This window comes from Acinonyx jubatus, chromosome A1, assembly GCF_027475565.1.
Source record: "Acinonyx jubatus isolate Ajub_Pintada_27869175 chromosome A1, VMU_Ajub_asm_v1.0, whole genome shotgun sequence".
Lineage (NCBI taxonomy): Eukaryota > Metazoa > Chordata > Mammalia > Carnivora > Felidae > Acinonyx > Acinonyx jubatus.
In genome coordinates this window covers 8,400,773-8,425,547 of record NC_069380.1, presented here as the reverse complement: position 1 = coordinate 8,425,547, position 24,775 = coordinate 8,400,773, and the positions used below count along the sequence as shown (strand labels likewise).

At 45.4% G+C, this 24,775-nt stretch overlaps 1 protein-coding gene and 1 long non-coding RNA gene across 3 annotated transcripts in view; one reads left to right on the top strand and one right to left on the bottom strand.

Moving 5' to 3' along the window:
* LOC113600878 (uncharacterized) overlaps window positions 1-24,042 on the top strand; it is a 66,649-nt gene extending 42,607 nt beyond the window's left edge. The window contains exons 3-4 of the long non-coding RNA XR_003421977.2: window positions 19,640-19,744; window positions 21,589-24,042. This is a non-coding gene — a long non-coding RNA (uncharacterized LOC113600878). The remainder of the gene's footprint in view (window positions 1-19,639; window positions 19,745-21,588) is intronic.
* Window positions 1-24,775, bottom strand: part of MTUS2 (microtubule associated scaffold protein 2) — a 563,429-nt gene that overhangs the window by 358,437 nt on the left and 180,217 nt on the right. For both annotated transcript variants that reach the window (XM_027064621.2, XM_053212281.1), the window contains exons 2-3: window positions 10,021-12,471; window positions 1,219-1,459 (exon numbers count right to left, since the gene is read on the bottom strand). In XM_027064621.2, coding sequence (XP_026920422.2) covers window positions 1,219-1,459; window positions 10,021-12,228 — 2,449 coding nt within the window. In that variant the 5' untranslated portion in view covers window positions 12,229-12,471. The remainder of the gene's footprint in view (window positions 1-1,218; window positions 1,460-10,020; window positions 12,472-24,775) is intronic.

Sequence of the window (24,775 nt, the reverse complement as noted above, 5' to 3'; positions counted from 1 at the left end):
TTCGCTAGTGCAATTCTAAATTTACAACTTCTGGCACGTAGTAAGCACCCAAGACTTGTTGAAAAAATGGATAAATGAACAAAGCAGAATATTACGCTACCACCAAAATATTTCTGAAACACCAATGGCCTAGGAAATGCCTACAATACGATATTAGTAGAAAGAAACACAAGTCACATTCAGCATCATTTCAACTATCAGAAAAACGGACAGAAAAAAATCACACTGGAAGAAAACGAAAACAAAAAAAACCCCGTAATAGTAACTCTGGCTGGGTGCTAAAAATACAGAAGTATGATGCATTCCTTTTCTATATTTTTCTATATTCACACTGTTTCACTGTGTTACACAACTAGTAAGATAATACAGAAAGCCTAGAGGAAACCACACGAGCAGAAGCACGGTGAGGGCAAACAAGTGCGTGCAGAGAGCTTCAGGGGGTGGCACCTGCCTGCACCTGCTGAGCAGGGGCAGGATTATGGGCCGGTCCGGACTCGTGGACAGACGAAGAGGGACGTGGTCAGCGCTGGACTGTAGGAAGGTCTCCCTGACAAATTACAGCCTACTATCTGTTTTTGTGAATTAAGCTGTATTGGAACACAGCTACGTTCATTCACTAGGGTACTGTCTGTGGCTGCTCTCATGCCAAGTAGTTACAACCCACACCATTACGGCCCGGAAAGCCTAAAACACTTAGTGTATGGCCCCTTACAGAAAATCCCCCCCGGCCCCTGGCCTAGAGGATCTACTGGAGAAAGGAGAAATTACAAGAAGTAAGGAGGTGGCTGCAAAGGCCATCGTTTTCTTTTTTTTCTTAAAAAAAATTTAATGTTTATTTTTGAGAGACAGAGAGAGAGACAGAGCATGAGCAGGGGAGGGGCAGAGAGAGAGGAAGACACAAAATCCAGGCTCCGAGCTGTCAGCACAGAGCCCAACACAGGGCTCGAACTCACGGACCGTGAGATCATGACCTGAGCTGAAGTCGGACGCCCAACCAACCACCCTGGCGCCCCAAAGCCCATCATTTTCAAGGTAACATGGAATGTGATGGTGGCAGACAGAGGAGTCTTGACAAGTATCTGTATGGACAGTCAGATAGGCAGAAGAAGGCTCCTCTCAAAGGGTGAGAGGCGTTCGTATTTTAGGTAGTTATTGCCATTTTATATAATTACTATTTAATCGTGCTGCAGGAAAAGCAGTAGCCATTGGATCGCTTACCTGCCGAATCGGGACTGTAGAGGCCAGCAGCTGCCGCGATGGGTCCTGGTGGGTGGATGGCACTCGCTGAGGACCTCTGACTCGCGATCAGGATCCTGCTCTTTGCAGATGGTAAACGGGACATTGCACCCAATCCCAACTGGGGCTTAAGGAGCATGGCCGATCGGTAGAAAGTTGGAGGAACTTCATAATGAGTATAGGACGGACTGCAAAATTCTTCTTTTCCGGGGCGTTCTGTCACCTACAATGAATGACCAGAAGCTTCATGAAAGGAGCGCACATCATTGGATGAGGACGGAACATGGTCAGGAGACCAAGGCTCCAGCAAAGGCCACTCTGGCACCACTGAGTTGCCCCACCACTGACCACTTAGCTTCTCTGGACCCCAGACTCTTCATCTCTAAGTTAACAGCACAACTGGATGACCTCTCAGGTCTCTTCCAGTTCTAACACTCTATGAATCCAAATTTCACTGGGGGGAAAAAAAAAACTCACTGTATAAGACTTTTAAATTTGATTGCTTCAAAATCATTAGAATCTGTGCAAATAGCCAATCTATACATAATCTCAATGAAACAGAGAAAGAGTTTAGCAAATGTGCATAGAATTATGAAAGTTTCATTATTCCTTTTTAAAAAAAATTTTTTTAACGTTTATTTATTACTGAGAGAGAGAGAGAGACAGACGGAGCATGAACTGGGGAGGGACAGAGAGAGGTAGAGACACAGAATCAGAAGCAGGCTCCAGGCTCTGAGCCGTCAGCACAGAGCCCGATGCGGGGCTCGAACCCAGGAACCGTGAGATCATGAGCCAGAGTCTCATGAGCCGAAGTCGGACGCTTAACTGACTGAGCCACCCAGGCACCCTGAAAGTTTCATTATTTCTAAGGAGAAAAGGCACAACAATGTTTACGGTAACCTACTTAACATAAACAGGTGAACTTTACCAATTTATATATTAGGGCTACTTAGGAAATAAAATATGCATTGGTAATGTGGGAGAAAAGGCTTTTTGGAAGAATAGAGCAACTGATAGAAAAGTGTGTTTTCAGGCCTCTACAATCTGTTCACATCATTAAAAACGAGAGACTGTGAACCACCTTCTCTGTCTTCCCTAGTAAGGCGCAGTGTCCAGGAATGTTCGACAAGTTTCACTAGAGCGAAGTTCTAGGACAGTCTTGCTGACTGCTGGGCCCAGAGCACCTAGAATGGTGTCTATTATGTAGCTAAAGGCAATAAATATTTATTCATTAAAGGAATCATGTTTCCATTCTTACCTAAGTATTTTTTGGCAGGGGGAGGGGGGCAGAGCACAAGCGGCCGGGGAGGGGGGTGCAGAGGAGTGGGACAGAGGATTTGAAGCAAGCGGCCGGGGAGGGGGGCACAGAGAGAGGGGGACAGAGGATCCGAAGCAGGCTCTGCATGGACAGCAGCGAGCCCGACATGGGGCTCGAACTCATAGCCTGTGAGATCATGACCTGAGCCAAAGTTGGCCTCTCGACCGACTGAGCCACCCAGATGCCCCCTTGCCTAGATTTCATAACATAACAATCCCATTACTTTTCCTATAGTTAACAGTTTGGGCTAGAATACAGACTATATAGCTTCTATGTATGCAATTCTGTACTCACAAAGCCTATTCATGTTATTAGTGTTTCTTCATACTAAAAATTAAGAAAATGGGGCACCTGGGTGGCTCAGTTAGTTAAGTGTCTGACTCTGGATTTCAGCTCAGGTCATGATCTCACAGTCTGTGGGATTGAGTCCTGTGTTGGGCTGTCAGCATGGCGCCTGCTTGGGATTCTCTCTCTCTCCCCCTCTCTCTCTGCCCCTCCTTTGCTCTCTCTCAAAATTAAATAAACTTAAAAATATCTATATATTAAAAAATAAAAAAAAATAAGGCAAATAATCTTATTTCCTTTAAGTTAAAAAAAAAAACAGTGCCAGAGGCGATGTGTGAAAAGATACATCTGTTAATTAATTCTGCTTTAAATCACAATATATTTCATGTGTCAAACATTGATCTATTCCTGAATCATAAGTAGTTAACAAAATTCTTTAATAGGGACTTAAAGCTCTGATCCAAGCTGTTGAAGAGAAAAACTCTTAATGTGATACCCTTTTAATGGTGAAAACAGATACAAAGTTTTCCTTAAACTGACATTATTGAAACAAAAGATTAGACCTTTAAAGTTTTATCATAACCACACTGTAACATATACTCGATTGCTATAGCAGACAGACTGAATTCAGGCCCCAACAAATTATATTCTTGCAAAAGACATCCTACCTATGTCTTTTGTTCTTGCAAAAGACATATATTCTTGCAAAAGACATCCTGTTCTCCAATAACATTTTGACCATTCCCTACTTACCCTCTTACTATCAACCTTTGGCTTTTCTTTTTCTTTTTTCTTTTTTTTTTTTTTTTACTGTTTATTTTTAAGACAGACAGAGACAGTGCATGAGTGGGAGTGGGGCAGAGAGAGAAGGAGACACAGAATCTGAAGCAGGCTCCAGGCTCCGAGCTGTCAGCATAGAGCCCGACAAGGGGCTCGAACCCACGAACCGTGAGATCATGACCTGAGCCAAAGTCGGCCGCTTACCCGACTGAGCCACCCAGGCGCCCTACGACTTTTCTATTATACTTACATTTCCTCTATTTTTCATTGTAATTTCTCGAAGTTTGGTGCCACTACTCTTTGCTTCTAGCAGGTGCTCTCACGAAGAAATGATTTTTAACCCACATCTGTCAGGATTGCAATATGCTGATCTCGGTAATTACTCAGTTCTCTGAAACTGGAGAGTTTTCAGGGGTCAAAATCCCTCAAGCTGCCGCTCAAAAACGACCTTATGATTTCAGTAACTTCAATGCCTGTCACTTTGCTGGGTAGTTTGTCTCTGGTAAGATTTAACAAATTTATTAAGAAGGTGAAAAGTATGCCCACTTTATGCATTTTTGATAAAAACAAAGGAATCTCTAAAAGACTTCCCACTTGTTTCTTTCATCTTTGTTGACAGAACAGAATATGTGTCACTGCACAGTCATGAACACATAGAGCTTGGTTTTATTCCTTCTTCTCTAACTGAGTATTTTTTAGAGAAATAATATTGAAGCAAACTAAAAAATCCTTGTGATTTCAAACTCCCCAAATCAATCAAAGTACACAAACAAGGTAAGTTCTTACTAGAAATATGCCCCTTTTCGTATTTTCCCCATCCTGTTTTCAGCAGGTTGGGCTGGTCTGGGCCGACATAAGGCACATGTGGATGCTTCAGGAAGCCCCTGGGATAGATACAGGGAGACGTGTGATGGCTAACCTTGACAACTTGGCTAGGCCACGGTACCCAGATACTTGGTCAAAGATTATTCTACATGTTTCTCCTAAGGTATTTTAAAGGTGAGATCAACATTAAAATCAGCAAACCCTGAATAAAGCAGATTATTCTTCACCATGTGGGTGGGCCTCACCTAATCAGTTGAATGCTTTAATGGACCTCCCTCAAAGGGCAGGGAACTTTACCAGAAGATGGCCTTTGGAATTGCACCGCAGCATTATCTCCTCCCTAGGTGTCCAGCCTGTGGGCCCATGCTGCATACTTTGGACTTCCCAGTCTCCACAGTTGCACAGACAAATCCCTTCAAGTCTGGGTAGATACTTATATGATACATACATACATACCTGTATTATGGGAGTAGGAAGGGGAACCAGCCCTGATCATATATCTGTATACTGCAAATACACTACCTCGCCCCGTCTTCTCACCGTTGCTCCTTTCTTCCCACCTCCTTACACCAAAAATTAAAAGAGTTCCCCCAAGGCATCAGTAGCAAGAAATTCCCCAGAGTCCTTAGGATAGGTGAAAGCAGAAAACAGTCTACACAAGTAAGCATATTTTATCATCCTGTCGTGACCAGATCCAAGATGATCTTCAGAGCTGCTTCTGAAAGCTCTAAAAGTCTGTATTGTTCCAAGCAACCAAGAAGAGCTGCCCTTACTCTTGACTTTTCCATGTCTACTAATGCTGTCTAACCAGGAGGAGTCTGTCAATAATGATGAAAGAGTCTGAAGTCACTGGGGTTTGTACTGTAAACACTTTCTCATTTTATTAAAAAGATACATGATTCTAAAATTTGTATGGCACCAGAAAAGACCTTGAGTAGCCAAAATAACATTGAAAAAGAAAAGCAAAGTGGGAGGCATCGTAATTCCAGACTTCAAGTCATATTACAAAGCTGCAATCATCAGGACAGTATGGTACTGGCACACACACACACAAACACACACACACACACATACACACACACACACACACACACACACACAGATCAATGGAACAGAACAGAAAATGCAGAAATGGACCCACAACTATATGGTCAACTCATCTTCAACAAAGCAGGAGAGTATATCCAACAGAAAAAAGTCCCTTTAACAGATAGTGTTGGGAAAACTAGACAGAGACATGCAGAAAAATGAAACTGGACCACTTTCTTACACCATACACAAAAATAAACTCAAAATGGATGAAAGATCTAAATGTGAGATGGGAAGCCATCAATACCCTAGAGGAGGAAACAGGCAGCAACCTCTTTGACCTTGGCCATAGCAAGTTCTTACTAGACATGTCTCCGGAGGCAAGGGAAGCAAAAGCAGAAATGAACTATTGGAACCTCATCAAGATAAAAAGCTTCTGCACGACAAAAGACACAACCAACAAAACTAACAGGCAGCCTATGGAATGGGAAAGATAGTTGCAAATGACATATCTGATAAAGGGTTAGTATCCAACGTTTATAAAGAACTTCTCAAACTCAACACCCAAAAAAGTAAACAATCCCACTAAGAAAGGGCAGACAACATGAACAGACATTTTCCAAAGACGACATACAAATGGCCAACAGATACATGAAAAGATGCTCAACATCACTCATCATCAGGGAAGCACAAATAAACACCACAATGAGATGCCATCTTATACCCGTCAGAATGGCTAAAATTAACAAGTCAGGAAACAACAGATGTTGGCGAGGATGCAGAGAAACGGGAACCCTCTTGCACTGTTGGTGGTAATGCAAACTGGTGCAGCCGCTCTGGAGAATGGTGTGGAGGTTCCTCACAAAATTAAAAACAGAACTACCCTACGACCCAGCAATTGCGCTACTGGGTATTTACTCAAGGATACAAAAATTCTGATTCGAAAGGGCACATGCACCCCAATGTTTATAGCAGTGCTGTCGACAATAGCTAGTTATGGAAAGAGCCCAAATGTCCATCGACTGATGAGTGGATAAAGAAGATGTGGTGTATATATATAATGGAATATAACTCAGCCACCAAAAAGAATGAAAGTTTGCCATTTGCAACAACGTGCATGAAACTAGAATATATTATGCTAAGAGAACTAAGTCAGAGACAAATACCATATGATTTCACTCATATGTGGAATTTAAGACACAAAGCAGATGAACGTATGGGAAGGGAAGGAAAAATAAGACAAAGGCAGAGAGGGAGGCAAACCGTAAGAGACTTTTACATACAGAGAACAAACAGGGTGCTGGAGGGGTGTTGGGTGCGGGGATGCGCTAAATGGGTAACGGCACTAAGGAGGGCACCTGTTGTGATGAGCACTGGGTATTGTATGTAAGTGATGAATCACTGAATTCTACTCTTGAAATCAATAGTGCACTATATGTTAACTAACTTAAATGTAAATAAAATCTTGAGGGGGGGAAAAGATATATGGCTTCTACAACTGAAAAACTGTTCCATTGCAATTGGTCAGAAATGTGTTCTCTCCCTGGAGACTGGCTGAGGCCATCCTGTGGCAAGGTGGGACACAGGGCCGGGGAGGTGGCTTGGGGGCCTCCCTGCACCAAGCCTGGACACAGGAGGGGGGCCTGCTGGGTTGCACCCACTGGCGACACTGACATCAGGTCCCAGCTCTAGGAGCAAAGGCCAAGGGCCAGCCTATTGAAGATTACGGCAGAAATTAGCCCAGTGCAACACCCGAGGCTCCTCTGCTCTGTCTTACAGCCTGAAGAAAGGGCCTAAGACACTCTGATTATAGCAGGAGACAGTCCCCAGACAGAGTGGCTGGTGCACGGGGGCATTGCTGTCCGCCTACCAGTGAGGTCTCTCCAAACCCCTCAAATTACTAACACCACACAAACACCCGTACTATCCCATTTCCTTGAGACTCAGGGTGGCTTCTAGAGGATTAAGAATAGGAAAAATATTTGGGGGAAAAACATGCATGTAACTTAGAAATTATTTATATTTTATGGAAGGAGCAGAAGCGATACAGAAAAGAAATACACAAGACCAAAATTAACAAGGCTCACGGAGAAAGAAGTGCAGACAGTAACAGGATGTTTGCCTACGTCTACAAATAAAATTTCTCTCATGAACGTGTTTTTCAGAGAAAAATCTAGGGGATCTTTTTTTTTTGGAGCTCCCCCCTCCAAAAAATTGACTTAACTGAAGAAATGGTTCAAATGAAGAACTTAAGTGGATGGGTTGATACAACTTATAGAAAAGGTAAAGGTAACCCCAACAGGCTGGCTGAACAGGGAAGTCATCCCAGGGGCCACAGAGAAGCCACCTAAGGGTTAGCTCTCTCTCTTCACAGTTTCTTAGGGTGCCCTTGTCAAAGAGCTACTCTGCCATGCCAGCTTTAAGGGCGCCATCTTGCACAGGTTGGTTACTTCTACAGTGATTCGATGAGAAGAAGGGTCTTTGGTTATTTGGCTTTGGTGCCCAAAGCCCCCAGGGAGGGTCAGAGGGCTGCCTCTCAAGGTCCTCACGAGGAGCATCCACGTGTCCGCAAAGAGCCTAAGGTCAGAGCCTCATCCTGAGCCTGGGAGGCCCAGGTAGATAAGATTTTAGAACGTTGAGCAAGACTCATTAACCAGCTCAGAGACTGATGTAGAAGACCAAAGTGGCAACCTGCTAACTGTTACTGAAATGCCACCGCCCAGGGCCAGGCTCTTAGTGTCCTCTGGCCAGAATGTTCTCTCCCCGCAGGCCTCCATTTGAGAGGCCCACTTAAAACAGGACAGCAGGAAGCCCTGCACAGTGAAATGAACCCCTACCAAAAAGAATGGACCCCTGACCTCTCAGGTCAGTATTCTCTCTGCAGAGAAGGGAATTGGGAAGCCACTCCGGCAGGCCCAGAGTTAGAGACAGTGAGGAAGCTGTGTGATGTGAAGCAAACAGCCTGCCCCAGGGGCAGGACAAATGGTCAGCTTTCTGGGGCACCTGGTCAGGGCTAACCTTGGTCAAGCCTTGCTGCTTAGAATCGATTCACCCGCTTTGCTGTGCCAGAGCTGACAACGTCTGCTGCGATCAGTACATCCTGGAAATATGTCAAAATGTTCCATCAACCTAAGTAAGGTCCAACCCTGGACTTCGCCTTTCTGTCTCTAAGAAGCTTTGGTTGACTTTTGTCTGGATCCAATACGTGGGAGTTCATAATCCAGCTATCATTCAACATTTTCTGATCAAATATCTATGTCAGCACTGTTCCAAACTCTGGGAACCCAGCAGGGAACAAAAATAGAAAAAGTCCCTGCTCTTGTGGATTTTACGTTCTAGTTGGTGAGGCAAAAACAAAAGAGTATGTGTACCAAATGGAGATAAGCACTAAGAAAAAATAAATCAGAGAAAGCGTTCTCAGGGAAAGCAAGGCATCTCTCCAACGAAATGACATTTGGACAGAGACAGAAAGTAAAGGAGAGAGCCGTTCAGATATCGGGGAGAAGAACATGCCAAGAAGAGAGAGGTGCAAAGGCCCTGAGACAGCAGAGGGAGAGGGGGTGAGCAGAGGAGGGAGAGGAGATCGGGTAGGTTATGGATCCAGACTGAGTACTTCCTAAAAGCTGAGCCATCCTACATGCATTGTCCTGTGTTCTGAGTGGACTGGGAAGACTTGAAGGGTGTTAGGGAGAGGAGTGATCTCCTTTTAACTGATCACTCTGGCCTGAAATTACTTCGGGAGACAAATCTACTTTCTGAGCTCTGGGAGGGCAACTCACCATAGCACCCAGAAGTGAAAACGGGAGCACAGTGAAGAACCCGGGAGGGTGTAGGCGAGCATCTTAGCACTGTCCTTGTTCTGTGCCTTGAACTGAGTTATTCAAACCCCTCCGGATCTGTTTCTTCATCTACACAGTGATAAAAACTGTAATCCCAACCTTCAGAAAATCACTATAAGGATCAGTGAAGATTGGTAAAGATGAAATATTGTGTTGTGTGGGCTTAAGACATAGTAGGTGCTCAACTAAACGTTAGTTGTAACTGTTATTTTACTTCAAAATAAAGAGCCCATGCCTAATGCGTTCTTTGCTAGTCACTGTGTTTTTCATATGCGTGAACATGAGATTCTCTCATAAGGAAAATATCCCTCCTGAGAGGATGAAGCCAGGCCAATTTGAACGATATATTTATTTTGGATTTTTGCCCCATTGATCTGGCTTATAAAACACTCATGATCACTTATTTAAACAGGGAAGCCAATTTAAATGCATACTTACCTAACCTCACATATATTATGCAGAGTGGGAATTTAAATAAGCTTCCTTAGATTAGCTACATCTCATCATATCATCAAATTCTTCTAGTCAAAAATGCCCATTTGTCTACACGCTCCTCTAGACAAAGACCTCCATTTCTGTACAAATACATCCATCAAAATCTGTGATTTGCTAAGAGAGGATATTCTATTCTTACAATTCACACTGGAAATCCATCATAAACTTTGTGATGTTCAACTTACAGATCGGGTCGCAGTGACAGTCTCTTACCTCCTGCAAAAACTTCTCACTCATCGGACTGAAATGGTGTCCTGGGGGCTTGATCCCAGACACCATCAACCCGGAACTGAAGACCCGTGGCTTCTGCAAGTCTGGCTTGAATTTCTCATACAGGTCACCACCTGCTGCCTTCTCCTCTTTGGGAAGAGGCATGGGACACGTGGGCGGAGTGTAAGGAAGCCCCACTGGCACCAGCGAAGTGTCCACCTGGCCGAGGGCCTGAGGACTCCTCCTGATGTAGGTGATGATCTTGGGCCTCACGTGCTTGGGCTTGGGCAGAACGATGGGCTTGGGTTCTGTCCTTTCTTCCGCCTTTTCAGCCTGGTGGTTCTCCATGCCATCCTGTGAGGGAGGGGTGTCTTCAGAAGGTGGGAGGACCGGCTCGGGGACCCCGCTGGGGCAGGTGCTCTTGTCAGGCACTTTTGGGGGGGGGTTCGACAACCGCGCGCCATCGGTGGGGGGGACGGCGGCCGAGGGGGGCCTCGCACCCGCACCCGACGCGCCCAAGTCCTGAAAGCTGCTGCTACTGGCTGGTGTAGGCTGGTGGGTCACATTCGCGGTCGTCTCTGGATGGAGGGGTGCTGGGGCGCTGCGAAGGGCGCCCGCTCCCCCGGGGGCGCTTTCAGTCTCAGCTGCACTTTCCAGAAGGTTCCTATTTCCTGCAACAGCCGCCGTGACCTCTTTGCTGGCCCCTCCTTCGGAGCTGTTGCCTTGAGGGTCAAGGGGCTCGGGGACCCCGGCGTTGCTCTCTCCAACAGAAGGATCCGAAGTACAAGCCGCAGCACTGTCCACGTGCCCGCCGCCCAGCGCTCTCGCCTCACTGACCTCTGAGGGCCTCCTGTCAGGTGGATCATAAAGGATAAGAGGTACCTGGCCGTCTCCCGACGAAACGGCACTGGATGCCATTTCGCCGGGCTTCCCGGCTGCACCTGCTGAAACTTTACCTGCGGGCTGCTTATCAGCGGCTGCCAAGGAAGCAAGGCCCTGGGTGAGCGTGGGCTGAAGAGCACCCTCCTCAGGTAGGCTGCCCGCTCTCTTGTCCTGCTCGCTCCTGCCTCCTCCCGCCCCGACGTGCTGGAGACCGTTAGGTGACAGGCTAGGTGCGCCACCGGGGGCAGTTTCCTGCTGTGCTTTCCCACCAGGCCCCTTCCGTTCCAGGGACAACACGGCCCCTTCCTTCGAGCATCCCACACACTCCGCCGGGCTTGACTTCAATTCCTGCACGGCCTTGGGGTGGACGACCTTCGGCTCCGGCTGGGGCTCTCCCTTTCCCTGACCTAACTGTGCTTCTGGCTTACTCGGGATTCCCTTCGGGGCTGAAGCCGAATGGGGACCGGGCTCTGCGGGGGCAGAACGCGATGTGCTCTCGTCGCTAACTCTCGGTGCACGCCCCATCTGGGTCTCCGAGGGGGTGGTCTCCTTGGCTGCTGAGGTAGATGGTTTAGGATGACGCACACTCTTTCCCTCTGAGGCACAGTCAGCCGGAAGAAAGGCCGCCCCTAGAGAGGGGGCCGTGGACATCGTCCGCGGCCCGTCCCCACCACTGGGCTCAGGCCGCGGGGCCGCGGGGGAGTCCCGCGGTGTGGGCTGCGGACTCTGCCCGCTGAGCCTCCCACCGTGCTCCCTCGGGGGCACATCCACGACAACAGCAGTGCTTCCAGCCCTTTCCAGAGAATGCCTTCTCAATTCCTCGTTGTCAAGGGTCTTTGCCGACTTATCCTGAGGAGCCTGCCGGGGCGGGTCAGCGTCCCTTTTAGCCGAAACCTCTGGACCGGCCTCAGCCATGACATGCCTCCAACTTGACAGACTTGCTCCCTGAATACTCCAAGGGGTCTGGAGGGTATCTGTGCCTCTCTCTGTTGTGTGCTCTTCGTCCAGTCCTCCGTGAACGGTGGAAGAAAATTTAACATCTTTCAGGCCGGTGGGGCCAGCCTGCAGTCCCTGCCCAAAGCCCTGAAGTTGGTGGAATTCCTTACTGAAGCGGGTGCTGTTCTCTGGCTCCCTTGAATTTGCGTTTCTAATTTCATCCGTCGGGCCACCTGTCCCAGACCCATCATGAGAGGAACGGACCTCCAACATGACCTGATTGGCATTTGTATCTCCCAGACTTAGGACACTCTCGTTATTATTTTTCACTCCATTTCTGTTGTCCCGCAACGGAGCGTAACATGATTTCTTTGGAGCCACCGGGACACTCATTTTCAGCCCTTCAGTGGGGGCGGCTGGCCATGCAGTCCTCCTTAATGGAAAGGTGCTTCCTGCGAGCTGCTATTTGTTTCGTGGGAAATTCTCAAGCTGCTTGCTGCCTCCCGACAATGTCACGTGGCAATACTACCTGAACCATTTTCAGAGCGGTTTTAAAACCAAGCATCGTCTTGACATACAGCAGGATGACTTATCTGTTAGGTTCCTGCTGAATGAGGGCCAATTAGTCCGTGAGACCTAGAGAGAAGTAAAAATAAAACCATGTTATTGGCATCGACAAACAGAGAGTCTCGGGAGAAAAAGGCATGGAAAATACAGCTTTATTCATCGCGTTCACATTATTAATTCATTCACTCACTCAGCCCATAAATTTCTCAAAAGCCTTTCTGATAGGTGCCTGCTGGCCAAATCGGGGGAAATTAAAACATAAAAATGATTAATGTTAGACAGGGATTATGAAATACGTTAAATCTTAAATTCAAATTTTAAAAATCCACAGGTTCATACGGATGACGACTTAAAGGCTGGAACAGAAGGGAAAGCTTGTCTTCACGGAGTAATACCCAGGCATATAAGAAAAATCATACGGTTAGGAAAATCGTCGTTTTGGAATTTAACTCATTATCTTGGGTGTGGGACCCCAACGGTTGCCAACAGTATCAGGTGAAAGATTACTGGGGACCAGCATATTCATTCACAGAATCTAAAGGTACCAGTCTCCAGATTACTCTATTTCTTACAAAAGGAAATCTTTATCTTTACAATGGAGATATCTGGTGGACACCACCTTAACCAAGTGACCACGTTTAACACCAACAATGGAAACTCATACCACGTGTTCCTGGTGTTAGGCAGTTCTCAGTGCCTTGTCACTCAGATCGTATTCTCGCTATAAATGTTCAACCTGAAGTTAACCACGAGGAAATAATCAGGCACATTTAAATTGGCGGACAGTTGACAAAATAAGTGGCCTAAACCTGCCCCCCAAATGCCAACGGATATCTACGTACAACGCACGAACCTGGGCCAGATCTCGGATTCTAAAAAAATAGTGAGCGAGTGACGTTATTTGGGCAATTAGACATTTAAAATGGGTTGTATATTGGGTCAAGGTATTTTGTCAATGTTAACTTTCCTAGGTGTATGACAGTATGGTGAGTATACCTGAGACAGTCTTTTTTCTTGGAAGATCCAAGCTTTTAAACATGATACGCTTTTTGACATGACACGTGGTAACTTACTCTCCTATGGTTCAGCAAAGTGTGTGTGTGTGTGTGAGAGAGAGAGAGAGAGAGAGAGAGAGAGAGAGAGAGAGAGTCTGAAAAAGAGAGGGAAAACAGAACTGTGCCAAATGATAATAATTTGAAAATCTAGGTGATCCACTCTACAACACCTGTAACTGTTCTATAGGTTTGAAAGTTTCCAAAATAAGAAGTTGGAGGAAATTCTACCCCAGCCTTCAGGGCCTGCGTGATCCAGTCCCTACGCACCTTTCCAGCCTCACGCCCACCACTCATCCTCTTACTCTCCAGGCTGCAGGCACACTGTCCTCATCCTCCACATTACCGTGCACCTCCTTGCCTGCTTCGGGGCCTCTGCACAAAGCCTACCATCTACACAGAACATGGGTTCTTCTCCCAACATCACCCAACTCCTTTGTAGTCTTCAGTTTGCAGCATAAATACCTCTTCCCCCGGGAAGCCTTCCTCACCCACTAAAACAGATTAGGTCCTTCTATGATGACCTTTCACAACATCCTGTACTTTCACTTAAAAAAAACTCTTCAAATGTGCCAGACACTGAAGAAAATACTGTTCAATACCTAGCATATGCATTAGGCACTTAACATGGATTTGTAACATGAATGAATAAATGAATGAATGATGAAGATCTTCTCCATGATGCTATTTCTGCCCTCAAAGAGCTTAAAATCTAATACAGTGTTTCAATTTCTATTAGGGAGATTCACAGATCATCAGTAAACCACTCATTTCAAGGTTAACGTTGGTTTATCCACTGCTGGGAGTGCATTTTATTAGGCATGGGGCGGGGGGGGGGGGGGGGGAGTGGCAGCGTTTCAAAGGAACAAGGTTCTGCTCCATCCCCAATCCCCCTGTGGGGATTCAAAGTTAACAGCCTTCTACACCTTCCTCCTCGTCCATACAAGTACACATGTACACATTTTTCTGGGAAGCCGTTGTTACGTTTCTGCTGAAGTAGGTTACAAGGCAACCCCCCGTCTCCCTTCGTTACTCTTTGTAATTTCATCTGTTCAAAAGATTATGTGCACATGCATACGTACAGATATATTCGTGTGTATATACACACATACATACATTTGGATGGATGCTACACAGCACAATGACAGGATGAACACCTGAGAACCATCACCAGTAACACACGGCTACTTCCACGTTCCTCTCCAGCCCAGCCCCCTCCCCTCCCAACTTTAAAACAAAAATTTTTTAATTATTTATTTTTTGAGAGAGAGAGAGAGAGGACGAGCAGGGGAGGGGCAGAGAGAGAGGGAGGCACAGAATCGGAAGCAGCCTCCAGGCTCCGAGCTGTCAGCACAGAGCCCGATGCGGGGCTTGAACTCACGAGCCACGATATCATGACCTGAGCCGAAGTTGGCCGCTTAACCGACTGAGCCACCCAGGCACCCCATCCCCTCCTAACTTTTCACTTGGCTACCTGCCACTGGCATCCCGAAAACCTCAGGTGATAAAACTCTCTTTGGTTTCTTTCGCATCTATTACAGTCGCACGTATTTTTTACATAAATGAGATCATTTCCTGGAAGCTGGGGGTTTTGTGTGTTTTATTTGTCCCTTCTCCCTCACCCCAAGACACATTAACACCCCGGTCTAGCTCTTGCCATTCCTTCCAACTAATCCTGCCCAAATACACACACCCGTACGTGTGTGGGCACTCTCGTTCCCTGGCATCTGCCCTTCTGTTCTTCCCACTGGTGCTCACGGTCTTCCTCTCCCCACCCCACCCTCCCCTGCCTCCATCCCTATTTCCCACGTTCCTCTTCTCCCTCTTTGCCTCCTTCCAGGCCTGTCTTCAGTAAGCCACTGGTGCCCCGGGTCCAGCTTCACCCCAAGAGAGCCCTCAGGCCTCACCAAGATGCTCACACTCTGATCCCTGACACCGAGGGGATTCTCAGTGAATTCATCTTTATTTCTTTATTCAAGTTAAAACACGTTTTCCTTGAAGACACACATATCCTCTGGGCACAGATACAAAAAGCATGTAGACAAATCAGTAAGACAGCAGTTTAAAAGAACACTGTGCTCTCTGGGTCAGAAAGCAGGCATCCCAGAAAGCCAAGGAGAGCAAGAAATCCCACAAATATGGGCCATCCACAGAAAGTGAGTGCCTCTAATTCTCTGTGGGCAGAATTACAAGCATGAAGCCAAGAGCCCTCTGGTTTGAATTGTCGAGGCCGGGAGAAAGAAAGAAACGAATTATTTTCACCAATGACGGACAAATCCAGAGGGTCATACACAGCAATCCACATGTGATCGTTAGAGAGTGACAAACAGGTAGGTGTCAAATCAGTGTCTTGCTAGAAAAGAGCTGTATTTTAATTTTTAAAGAATTACATAATAAATATCTTTTTCTTTCTCAGTAAGCAATAAAGGTCACTCACTGGTAAGGGAATGGAAAGCTAGGACTTTCTACGGGCCAAGTATTATTCTCAGCACGAATTCATAGTCATAAAATTTAACTTAACTTTTAAATTATAACTAATTTTGTTTAATCTTTAGCTTTAATTCAAGTTAAACTATTTAATATTTGTGATGGCTTCCAGAGACAGATCTTAACATCCCCTTGCTTTCTCTCTGCCCTCCGAGTAAGGAAATGAAAGCACAGAGAGGGCAACATTCCCAAGGTCACACAGCCAAGAACTGGCAGAGCAGAAACAGAGACAGGAAGTAAAATCTGTGCAGAAAGTGGAAGCTTCACAAGGAAAAGCTGCCTTTCGGTGAAGTGGTATAGATCCCAAAGAAAGAATAAAAGGAAACGATACATCATAAGACCAAGAATAGAGAAGCAAAACCAGAAACCAAAAAAAGGAGAGAAGGCTCACATAACAAGAGGAAAGCATTTAAGAACCTTCTTCAGGGCGCCTGGGTGGCTCAGTCGGTTAGGCGTTTGCCTCTTGATTTGGGCTCAGGTCATGATGTCATGGTTCTTGAGATGGAGCCAGCCTGGGATTTTTTCTCTCTACCTCTCTCTCTCTGCCCCTTCCTTGTGCTCCCTCCCTCTCAAAACAAACAAACAAACATTTCAAAAGAAGAAGGAAAAAACCCCTTCAGTTCTAGAAGGCAAAATGTCGTACAGGAGGTAATGTTTCCTCTTTCTCTTCTTGCCAAGACTCTACATCTCCCCCCCTAGAGCTGCATCACATGGCCACAAGTCAATCACAGGGTCAACATGAGCAAAAGTTTTTGTTTTTGTCTTTTTCTGGATCTGGACTTCAATCCAAGGCATCCAACTAAGATAAACATGTTTTCCCCAATATGAAACATGATCATACAAATTCAGACTCCTAATACAGGATTGTACGATTAAACAAGCAACAAAAATATGTCGACCAACCGTGCTAACCGCCCCCACGTGAGGTCCATTTTCCCAGAGTGAGGCATGCAATTTTCACGTACTTCACATGTTACTATAGAAAGTTATGAATGATGACCTGAGAGGTCAATGAGATTTTACCTGGGGAAAAAAATCCATTAATTAACTCCTGGGTCCAAAAGGAATTTAATGATTTTATAGGTCCCTAGTCTCTCTGATGCTTAATAGTCTTCCAAGGGATCACCCCTGGTGCTAAGGTGAAAACGCCCGTGTCAGGAGATCCACCCGCTTTCTTGGCAGCCTATCAGCCCTCCAGGCAAGGCCACTGTCAAACTAGCCCGGAGTGAAGATCTGCCTCTTTAGAGCAATACAAGGCAATCCTTCTTCCACCGGGAACAACACTTCAGGTCTCTCCGAAGAGCTATTATGCCCCCTTTCTCATCCAAACCTATTCTCTTTGTGAAAGAACTCAGATTCTCCCAATTGTTGGCGCAGGTTTAAGAAACTCCCACCATCTAAGCCCATACCCCAGGCAGCCTATAGTCCCTCCTGAACAGCATACAACTGCACAAAATACTCTAGCTCTGGGTGCATCATCCAGGGTCCTGTGAAAGCAAGACTTGCATTCACTTAGTTATACCTCTAACCACACGGTCTCCCAAGGACCACTGTTTATTTTTCTCAGTATTCATAATTTATCCATCACCAACGCTTTTTAAAATTCAACATGGGCTCAGCATCAGGTTCACTAGCATGTAGTTTGAGGACCACATCATCTCCTTGCCAACAGACAAAATGTTTTTGCCCGTCTTTACCAATGAGGCACCGCTTCAGCTCTCCCCAACTCACTGTCTCTGATGATGGGACCTTCTCATGTAGAACTCCTTCAGTTGAATGCATACACATTTCTGAGTCATTAAGTGGACTGATAACATCTACATGCTCGAATACAATCTCTTCATTCATCTTGCACATCAATTTCTCAGTACCGTGTTTGTTCTGTCTAGTACGGCATGAAAGGCATTCTCAGATAAAGAGAAGCCCCCAGTCGACCGACCATGTCTGTGCCACCTACTACTATGACAATCGTGAACTAACCTGGCTGAATGACAGGGGAAAGCCAAATGTCTCAGCCTGACATTCACGGTCTGATGAATGCTGAGCCTGCATGTGCTTCCAGACTTCTCAATCCCCCTCACTCTTCTGTTTAAAATTGCCCCTGCTACCTAACAGCTTCACCTTCTGAACTCAAAGGCCACCTCCTCCATGAAGACTTTGCTAAATTTTCTCCCCTCTTCCCTCCCAAAAAGGTGGAGAAGGGGCTAGATATTGTCTCTCTATGCCTTGAATCCCCAGATGTTTCCTTTTAGCACTATTAAACCATGGCTTTTGTTTTTTATTTTTTAAGTTTATTTATTTATTTTGAGAGAGAGGGAGTGAGCATTAGCAGGTGAGGGGCAGAGAGAGACAGGGAGAGAGAGAAGCCAAGCAGGCCCTGCACTGTCAGAGTAGAGCTCGACATGGGGCTCGATCTCACGAACCACGAGATCATGACCTGAGCTGAAATCAAGAGTCAGACACTTAACCAACTGAGCCACCCAGGAGCCCCATGCTTTTTAAATTATAGTTATGTATATCCTACTTTATTATAGCTAAGTGTACCTTTTGATTACAGTCATCTATGTCTTATTTTTATTATACTGGCAAGTGTGTCTTCTTTCTTTTTTTTTTTTTTCTGGCTATATTGACTTATTTATTTAATTTTTTTTAAGTTGCATCCAAATTAGTTAGCATACAGTGCAACAATGATGTCAGGAGTAGACTCTTTAATGCTCCCTACCCATTTACCCCATCCCCACTCCCACAACTCCTCTTTATTAAACTATAAGCTCACTAGGTTGGAGTCTAGCAGCTCAGACACTTCTGTTTCCCATGCAGGGTCTGGGACAGGACTTTACACGCAGTAGGCACTTGTGATGAAGCAATCTCCTTTCAACTCGAGCTCAAAATGGCCAACGTTTACATCACTTTCAGTGCAGCACAGGCTCTACTTTTTTCTTTTTAGTCTTTTAACATGGACATTCTAAAGCCACCCTTCCCAGCTGATTAGGCAGCCTCACTCCAGGAGGGTTGTACCAGAATATTCAACAGAGATGATGTAAGAAAAAAAAAAAGTACATTCTGATCGTCATGATTTGATTTATACTTGCTATCATATTTAATTCAAAAATAAATGAAGTTTGGGGGGATTTTTATGTTATTAAAAAGAGCACTGGGTTTTAAAAGATTGAAAAACAATATTCCACAGCCTTCCTTAGCGGCCAGGTCTGCTGTGGAATGCTTTGCCAGTATGTGAATTTTCATATAAATGCTCAAGCACCGTGCCTTTGAATATAAATGCAATTCCATCCAACTTAATAAAATGTATCTGCCGAAGAAGTTCCAGCTGCAACTCCTACCATGCGATAAATTATCCTTTGCAACTTTAGCATACAGACAAGTGTGTAAGATACGAGCCCAAAATATAATCTATAATAATACTGCAAATATTGTAAATATAAGAGTAATGCAAAAAAGTCAACATCCCAAATTTCACATTTTAGTTGACATCTTTACGGACCATATATTTGGGGTCTATCATGTTCCACCACATTTAATAAGATAATTTTATATGAAGTTACTTGCAAATATTTACGTAAAAGTCGCTGTATCCATCCGCTTTAGGAAGTTCCATGGTAATCATTCCTCCGTATTTTCTGCAACAGAATGGCCACGTTCTTGGTCCTCTTTTCTAACGCTATGTTTATTTGCAACAGGTACAAGCACAGGTATCCTACAACTTGAGGCACTGCAGACCCAATGAATGTTTCAAGTTGTTTCACTACAGTATGGTTACGAGTGGTATTGCTGGGTGAGGAACGGTAAATAATGGGGATGCTGTAGCTATCTGTGGTGCTGAATTCTGTGAAAGCTGCAAAATCGTGTAGAAATATAACAGCTCTCTGGAGCCTGCTTTACTCTCCTTATCGATGTGCATGACATGAGTTGTACATCACATTTTATTCCAATATAGAAACAGGACAGTGCTCAGAAGGAATATACACGTATATATGTTTTAGGTAGCAGAGGCTATTTTAGCTTTATTTTACTCTGGTAAAAAGAGTGAAGAACAATATATACGTAAATGGAATGCTGCCATGTGCCCCTTCACAGAGCCAAGAAAAGAGGCAAGTTGACTTTTCACAGGTTACACCTATGAAAAACATTAAGTTGATGTCTAAAGTGTCTCCAGTAAAAATGCTGCATGTTTCTCTGCAATGAGCTTCACTTACATCTGCCAACAAAAAAGCACTTCCCTTTAAAAAATGCATCCCTCCCTTCCAGGGCAGAATTTCACCCAGAAAATATAGGGTGTTCATTTCATGCATATTATGCTAAATAGTTACTTTTTTAATGTTTATTTACTTTTGAAAGAGAGAGAGAAAGACAGAGCACGAGCAGGGGAAGGGCAAAGAGAGAGAAGGAGACACAGAATCCGAATCAGGCTCCAGGCTCTGAGCTGTCAGCACAGAGCCTGGTGTGGGGCTCGAACTCAGAAACTGTGAGATCATGACCTGAGCCAAAGTCGGACATTTAACCGACTGAGCCACCCAGGCACCCCCACTTTCTTTTGTTTTTGTCTTGAATGATTTTTTTTCCAAAATGGAAATACTGACATAGTCAATTATTTAAAAAATGGATCTTGAATATAAAAAAAGGTAAATATACCAAAGTCCCTTACTCTCCCCCCAAGAACAGAGTTGAGTATCCCAGATTTTTTTTTTTACACTTAGAGAATGAGTTCCATAACTCCAATTTTTCACTTTGCATGTCATGGGCACCTCCTCACATAAATACATATAATAAATAGCCTATCATTTTTTTAAATGGTCATTTTTTACCATAATTTACCCATCTATTCTCCTACTGTTTAGATTTTAAGTTGTTCTGATTTTGCCTTTTCAAATAATTTTTCACAGAAAACTGCTGAATGCTTATCTTTACTGAACCTCTTATGTCCTTAGTATCTATTCCTAAAGGCGGAACCACTGTGTAAACAGGTGGATGTGTTTGCACGTTCATACGCAACTCTGGGCTCTGTGAGAGGCTTGGTTTTGTTTACAGGTGCACGTCCTGTGCTTAGACTATATGCCGGGGCCTGGCACATAAAGGATGCCCGTTCGTTACACGAATACATATTGCTCTCAAGAAAAAAGTCTCCAGCTTCATTCTCTCTCCCTATTTCTTGCGCTATCTCCTCTCTCTTGAAACTTTGTAACTAGAATGACCAGATCATTTACCATTCAAATAGGGACACTTTTAAGTTTCTGCTAAGTTTCTCAGGATCCACAGATGAGTGCAAACATAGGGTATCTGTCTTTCTCTGCCTGACTTACTTCATTCAGCATAATACTTAACAGAAGACCATGGGGGAGGGGAAGGGGAAAAAAAAGTTACAGAGAGGGAGGGGGGCAACCGTAAGAGACTCTTGAGTACTGAAAACAAACTGAGGGTTGATGGGGGTGGGGAGAGGGGAAAGTGGGTGATGGGTATTGAGGAGGGCACCTGTTGGGATGAGCACTGGGTGTTGTATGGAAACCAACTGGACAATAAATTATATTTAATCAGAAAAAACCAAATAGGAACATTTTTCTTGCTTAAAAAATTCCAATTTTTTAAATCAGAGTCTAAGTATCCAGCAAAATTCACTCTTTTCTCTGTGCAGTTCTGCAAATTTGGCAAACATATGCTGTCCTATGACCACCACCAGCACAGTCAAACAAAACGAACACTTCCACGAACTCCAAAAATTGCCCCAAGCCGTTTTGTAAATCAACCATTCCCTGATCCCTAGTCCCTGCCAACCAATAATCCGGTCTCTGTTCCTAGGTTTTGCCTTTTCCAGAATGTCAATTAAATGTAACTACACAGTGTGAAGCCTTTGTATCCAGCTTCTTTCGGCACCGTGCATCTGAGATTCATCACGGTGTTGTGTCTATCCGTAGTTGTTCCCTTTTATGGCTAAATAAGGCTCTGTGCTACGAACCACAGTTTATGTAGCTGTCTTCCAGTTGAGGGACACTGAGGTACTTCCAGGTTTGGGCAACTATAAAGAAAGATACTAGAACATTCACGTACCAGTGTTTGCATGAAACTGGGCCACTCTGGGGAGTTCCAAAACGCTAAGCCAGACAGAATGCCATGACACCAAGCATGAACTGTACATATGGTCACTCTGCTTAGAACACACTTCTCACCACCCAAGGTTATCTGATCCTTGTCCTTGTACCCATTTATTATCTGCCTTTCCGCATCCCATATAAGCTGTGGGAGGGCAGGCACCTCCTCCTCTGTTCGCCACTCTATTCTAGAGCCTAGAACAGTAGCTGGCCTGTGGTAGGAACTCAAAAGCATTTTTTAACTGAATACAGTTCGCTCAACCCTGGGAATTTGTTTTCAATACCTAAATGACACTTTCTCTTACCAGGTGCTGTTTTCAGTGTTTTGTTGCACTTAATCCATAACAATCCCAGGGCTAGATATTATCGTTTTACACAGCGAGGCAGAGAGAAGTGAAATAACTTCTGAGCGTAAGTGCAAAGGGCTGGACTCTGAACCCCCAGGCGGGCTCTTAAGCCACCATGCCAAGCTTCGGTGGAATCGTCAGCTTTTAAACTTGATAGGGTGTAAAAAGCCTTATTATTTTGTTACTTTACCTCTAGTAAAGTTACATTTCATACGCTGTTTGGCCATCTGCATTTCTTCTCTTACACTGTGTGTCTCTGAAGCGAAAATATTTTTAACGGTAGACATGGGAGACAAGGTATTTCCAGAATGCAGGTGATATCGAGAGAGAATGAGATAATCGTGTTTAAGGACCTGTTCCAGAGAACGAGGGCCAGACAGGAGACCTCTTGGCCACGGCCCGCCTCGCAACGCCCATCCCAGCTCTCCCAAGGCTCCTCTTTTTGGATTATTGGTTCTGTCATCTACCTCACCACCAAAGCTGAAACTAAGAGCTTCCTTGGCCCTTTTAACTCACACCCCACCCACCGGTGAGGGCTATCGGATGGGCTTCCCAAGGGCATCACCAGCCCACCCACTTTTCTCCCTCTCTGCCTCCACATCATCTCCCACATAAGCCACTTATAAGTCTCCTTCCAGATCTCCTGGCTTCCAATCTTGCTTCTCTAATGAGCCATTTTCCCTTCACAAGGCATCTAGAGTGGTATCTTGTCATGGTAATGGTCACTTCATGGCCACAAACCCTCCCATGGCCTCCTTGCTGGGACCTGTGTGGCCCTGCGAAATCTCCCCTCGCCCCCTCCTCCCCTGGAAGCCTGCCCACTGACTCCGCATTTGTTCTTCACTGCTTGCACACTCCATGCCTGGCTCTTCACATGGACGGACCCATCCTACATATCAGGGGTCATCTTGAACGTGCCCTCCCCAGACAAACTTTCCTTGAGGTGCATCGTCTTTCCCCGGCCACAGTCTGTGCTTCTTCCCCAGCCTTCTTCCGTTATTCTCCATGTTTATTTGTTCATTGTCTTCCTCTTCCAGTAGGACATGAGCTCCGTGAGGATAAGCAAGGGTCGCATCCGCCCTGCTCACCATCGATCCCCAGTGAGCGGAACGGTGTCCAACAACTTCAGGCACTCACTAAATATTGTTGAATTAATACAGTAGCACACGGAATCTCTCCTAACTTACTTGGCTCTCTGGATAACGCCTTGCTGAGCATATATCCGTCACAGAAAGTCACTGAGTATTTGAGATAGAAAGGAACAGAGACATGAATTATGTCAAGCCTCTCGTTTTACACGAGGAGGATGAAGCCCAGGGAGACTCGGGCCGAGTCCGCCAGCTGAGACCTGTCACAGCCACACGGGGGCCGGGCGCCCATGCCAAGACTAGCACTTGGCCCCTTCCGCAGACCGTGGACTCCCCCAGACAGCCTCGCATGTTAGGAAGATAAGAGAAAAAAAGGTTACGTGGGGACAGGACTCAAAGGGCTCTGCGACAGACCCAACTGAGCATCAACTGATACAAAACACAGTACAGGAACAATTAAAAGATGAGTAAAAGAAAAGTCTGGGGGCGCCTGGGCGGCTCAGTCAGTTAAGCGTCCGACTTTGGCTCAGGTCATGATCTCGCGGTCCATGAGTTCAAGCCCCGCGTCGGGCTCTGTGCTGACAGCTCAGAGCCTGGAGCCCACTTCAGATTCCATGTCTCCCTCTCTCTCTGCCCCTCCCCTGCTCATGGTCTGTCTCTGTCTCAAAAATAAAAACATTAAAAAATTTAAGGGGCGCCTGAGTGGCCCAGTCGGTTGAGCATCCGACTTCGGCTCAGGTCGTGATCTCACGGTTCATGGGTTCGAGCCCCACATCGGGCTCTGTGCTGACGGCTCAGAGCCCGGAGCCTGTTTCAGATCCTGTGTCTCCCTCTCTCTCTGCCCCTCCCCCGTTCATGCTCTGTCTCTCCCTGTCTCAAAAATAAATAATCATTAAAAAAATTTTTTTTCTTAAAAGAAAAGTCTGAATCCTTAGGGAAACTGCGATCTCCTGAGGGGAAGGGGATATAACATGCAGACAGCTAGTAACTGTGGTAACAATAGCAAGGCAAGGTGTGATAAAACATGCAGTTAAGGAGAAATTCTAAGTACCACGTAATGACAAGAAGGAAGCAGAAATTACATCGGAGGGGCTGGGGCAAATTAGATCTTTGCTCCTTCTTGCAACGCATGAATTTGTGCCCCTGCGTTGTGGGTAGGGATGCATCTGTCTGTGTGTCCGTGTTTGTGGTTAGGGGTGCGTCTGTCTGTGTGTCCGTGTTTGTGGGTAGGGGTGCGTCTGTCTGTGTGTCCGTGTGGGTAGATAGTTTTCCAAAGACCACCGCCGTGTACCAGACAT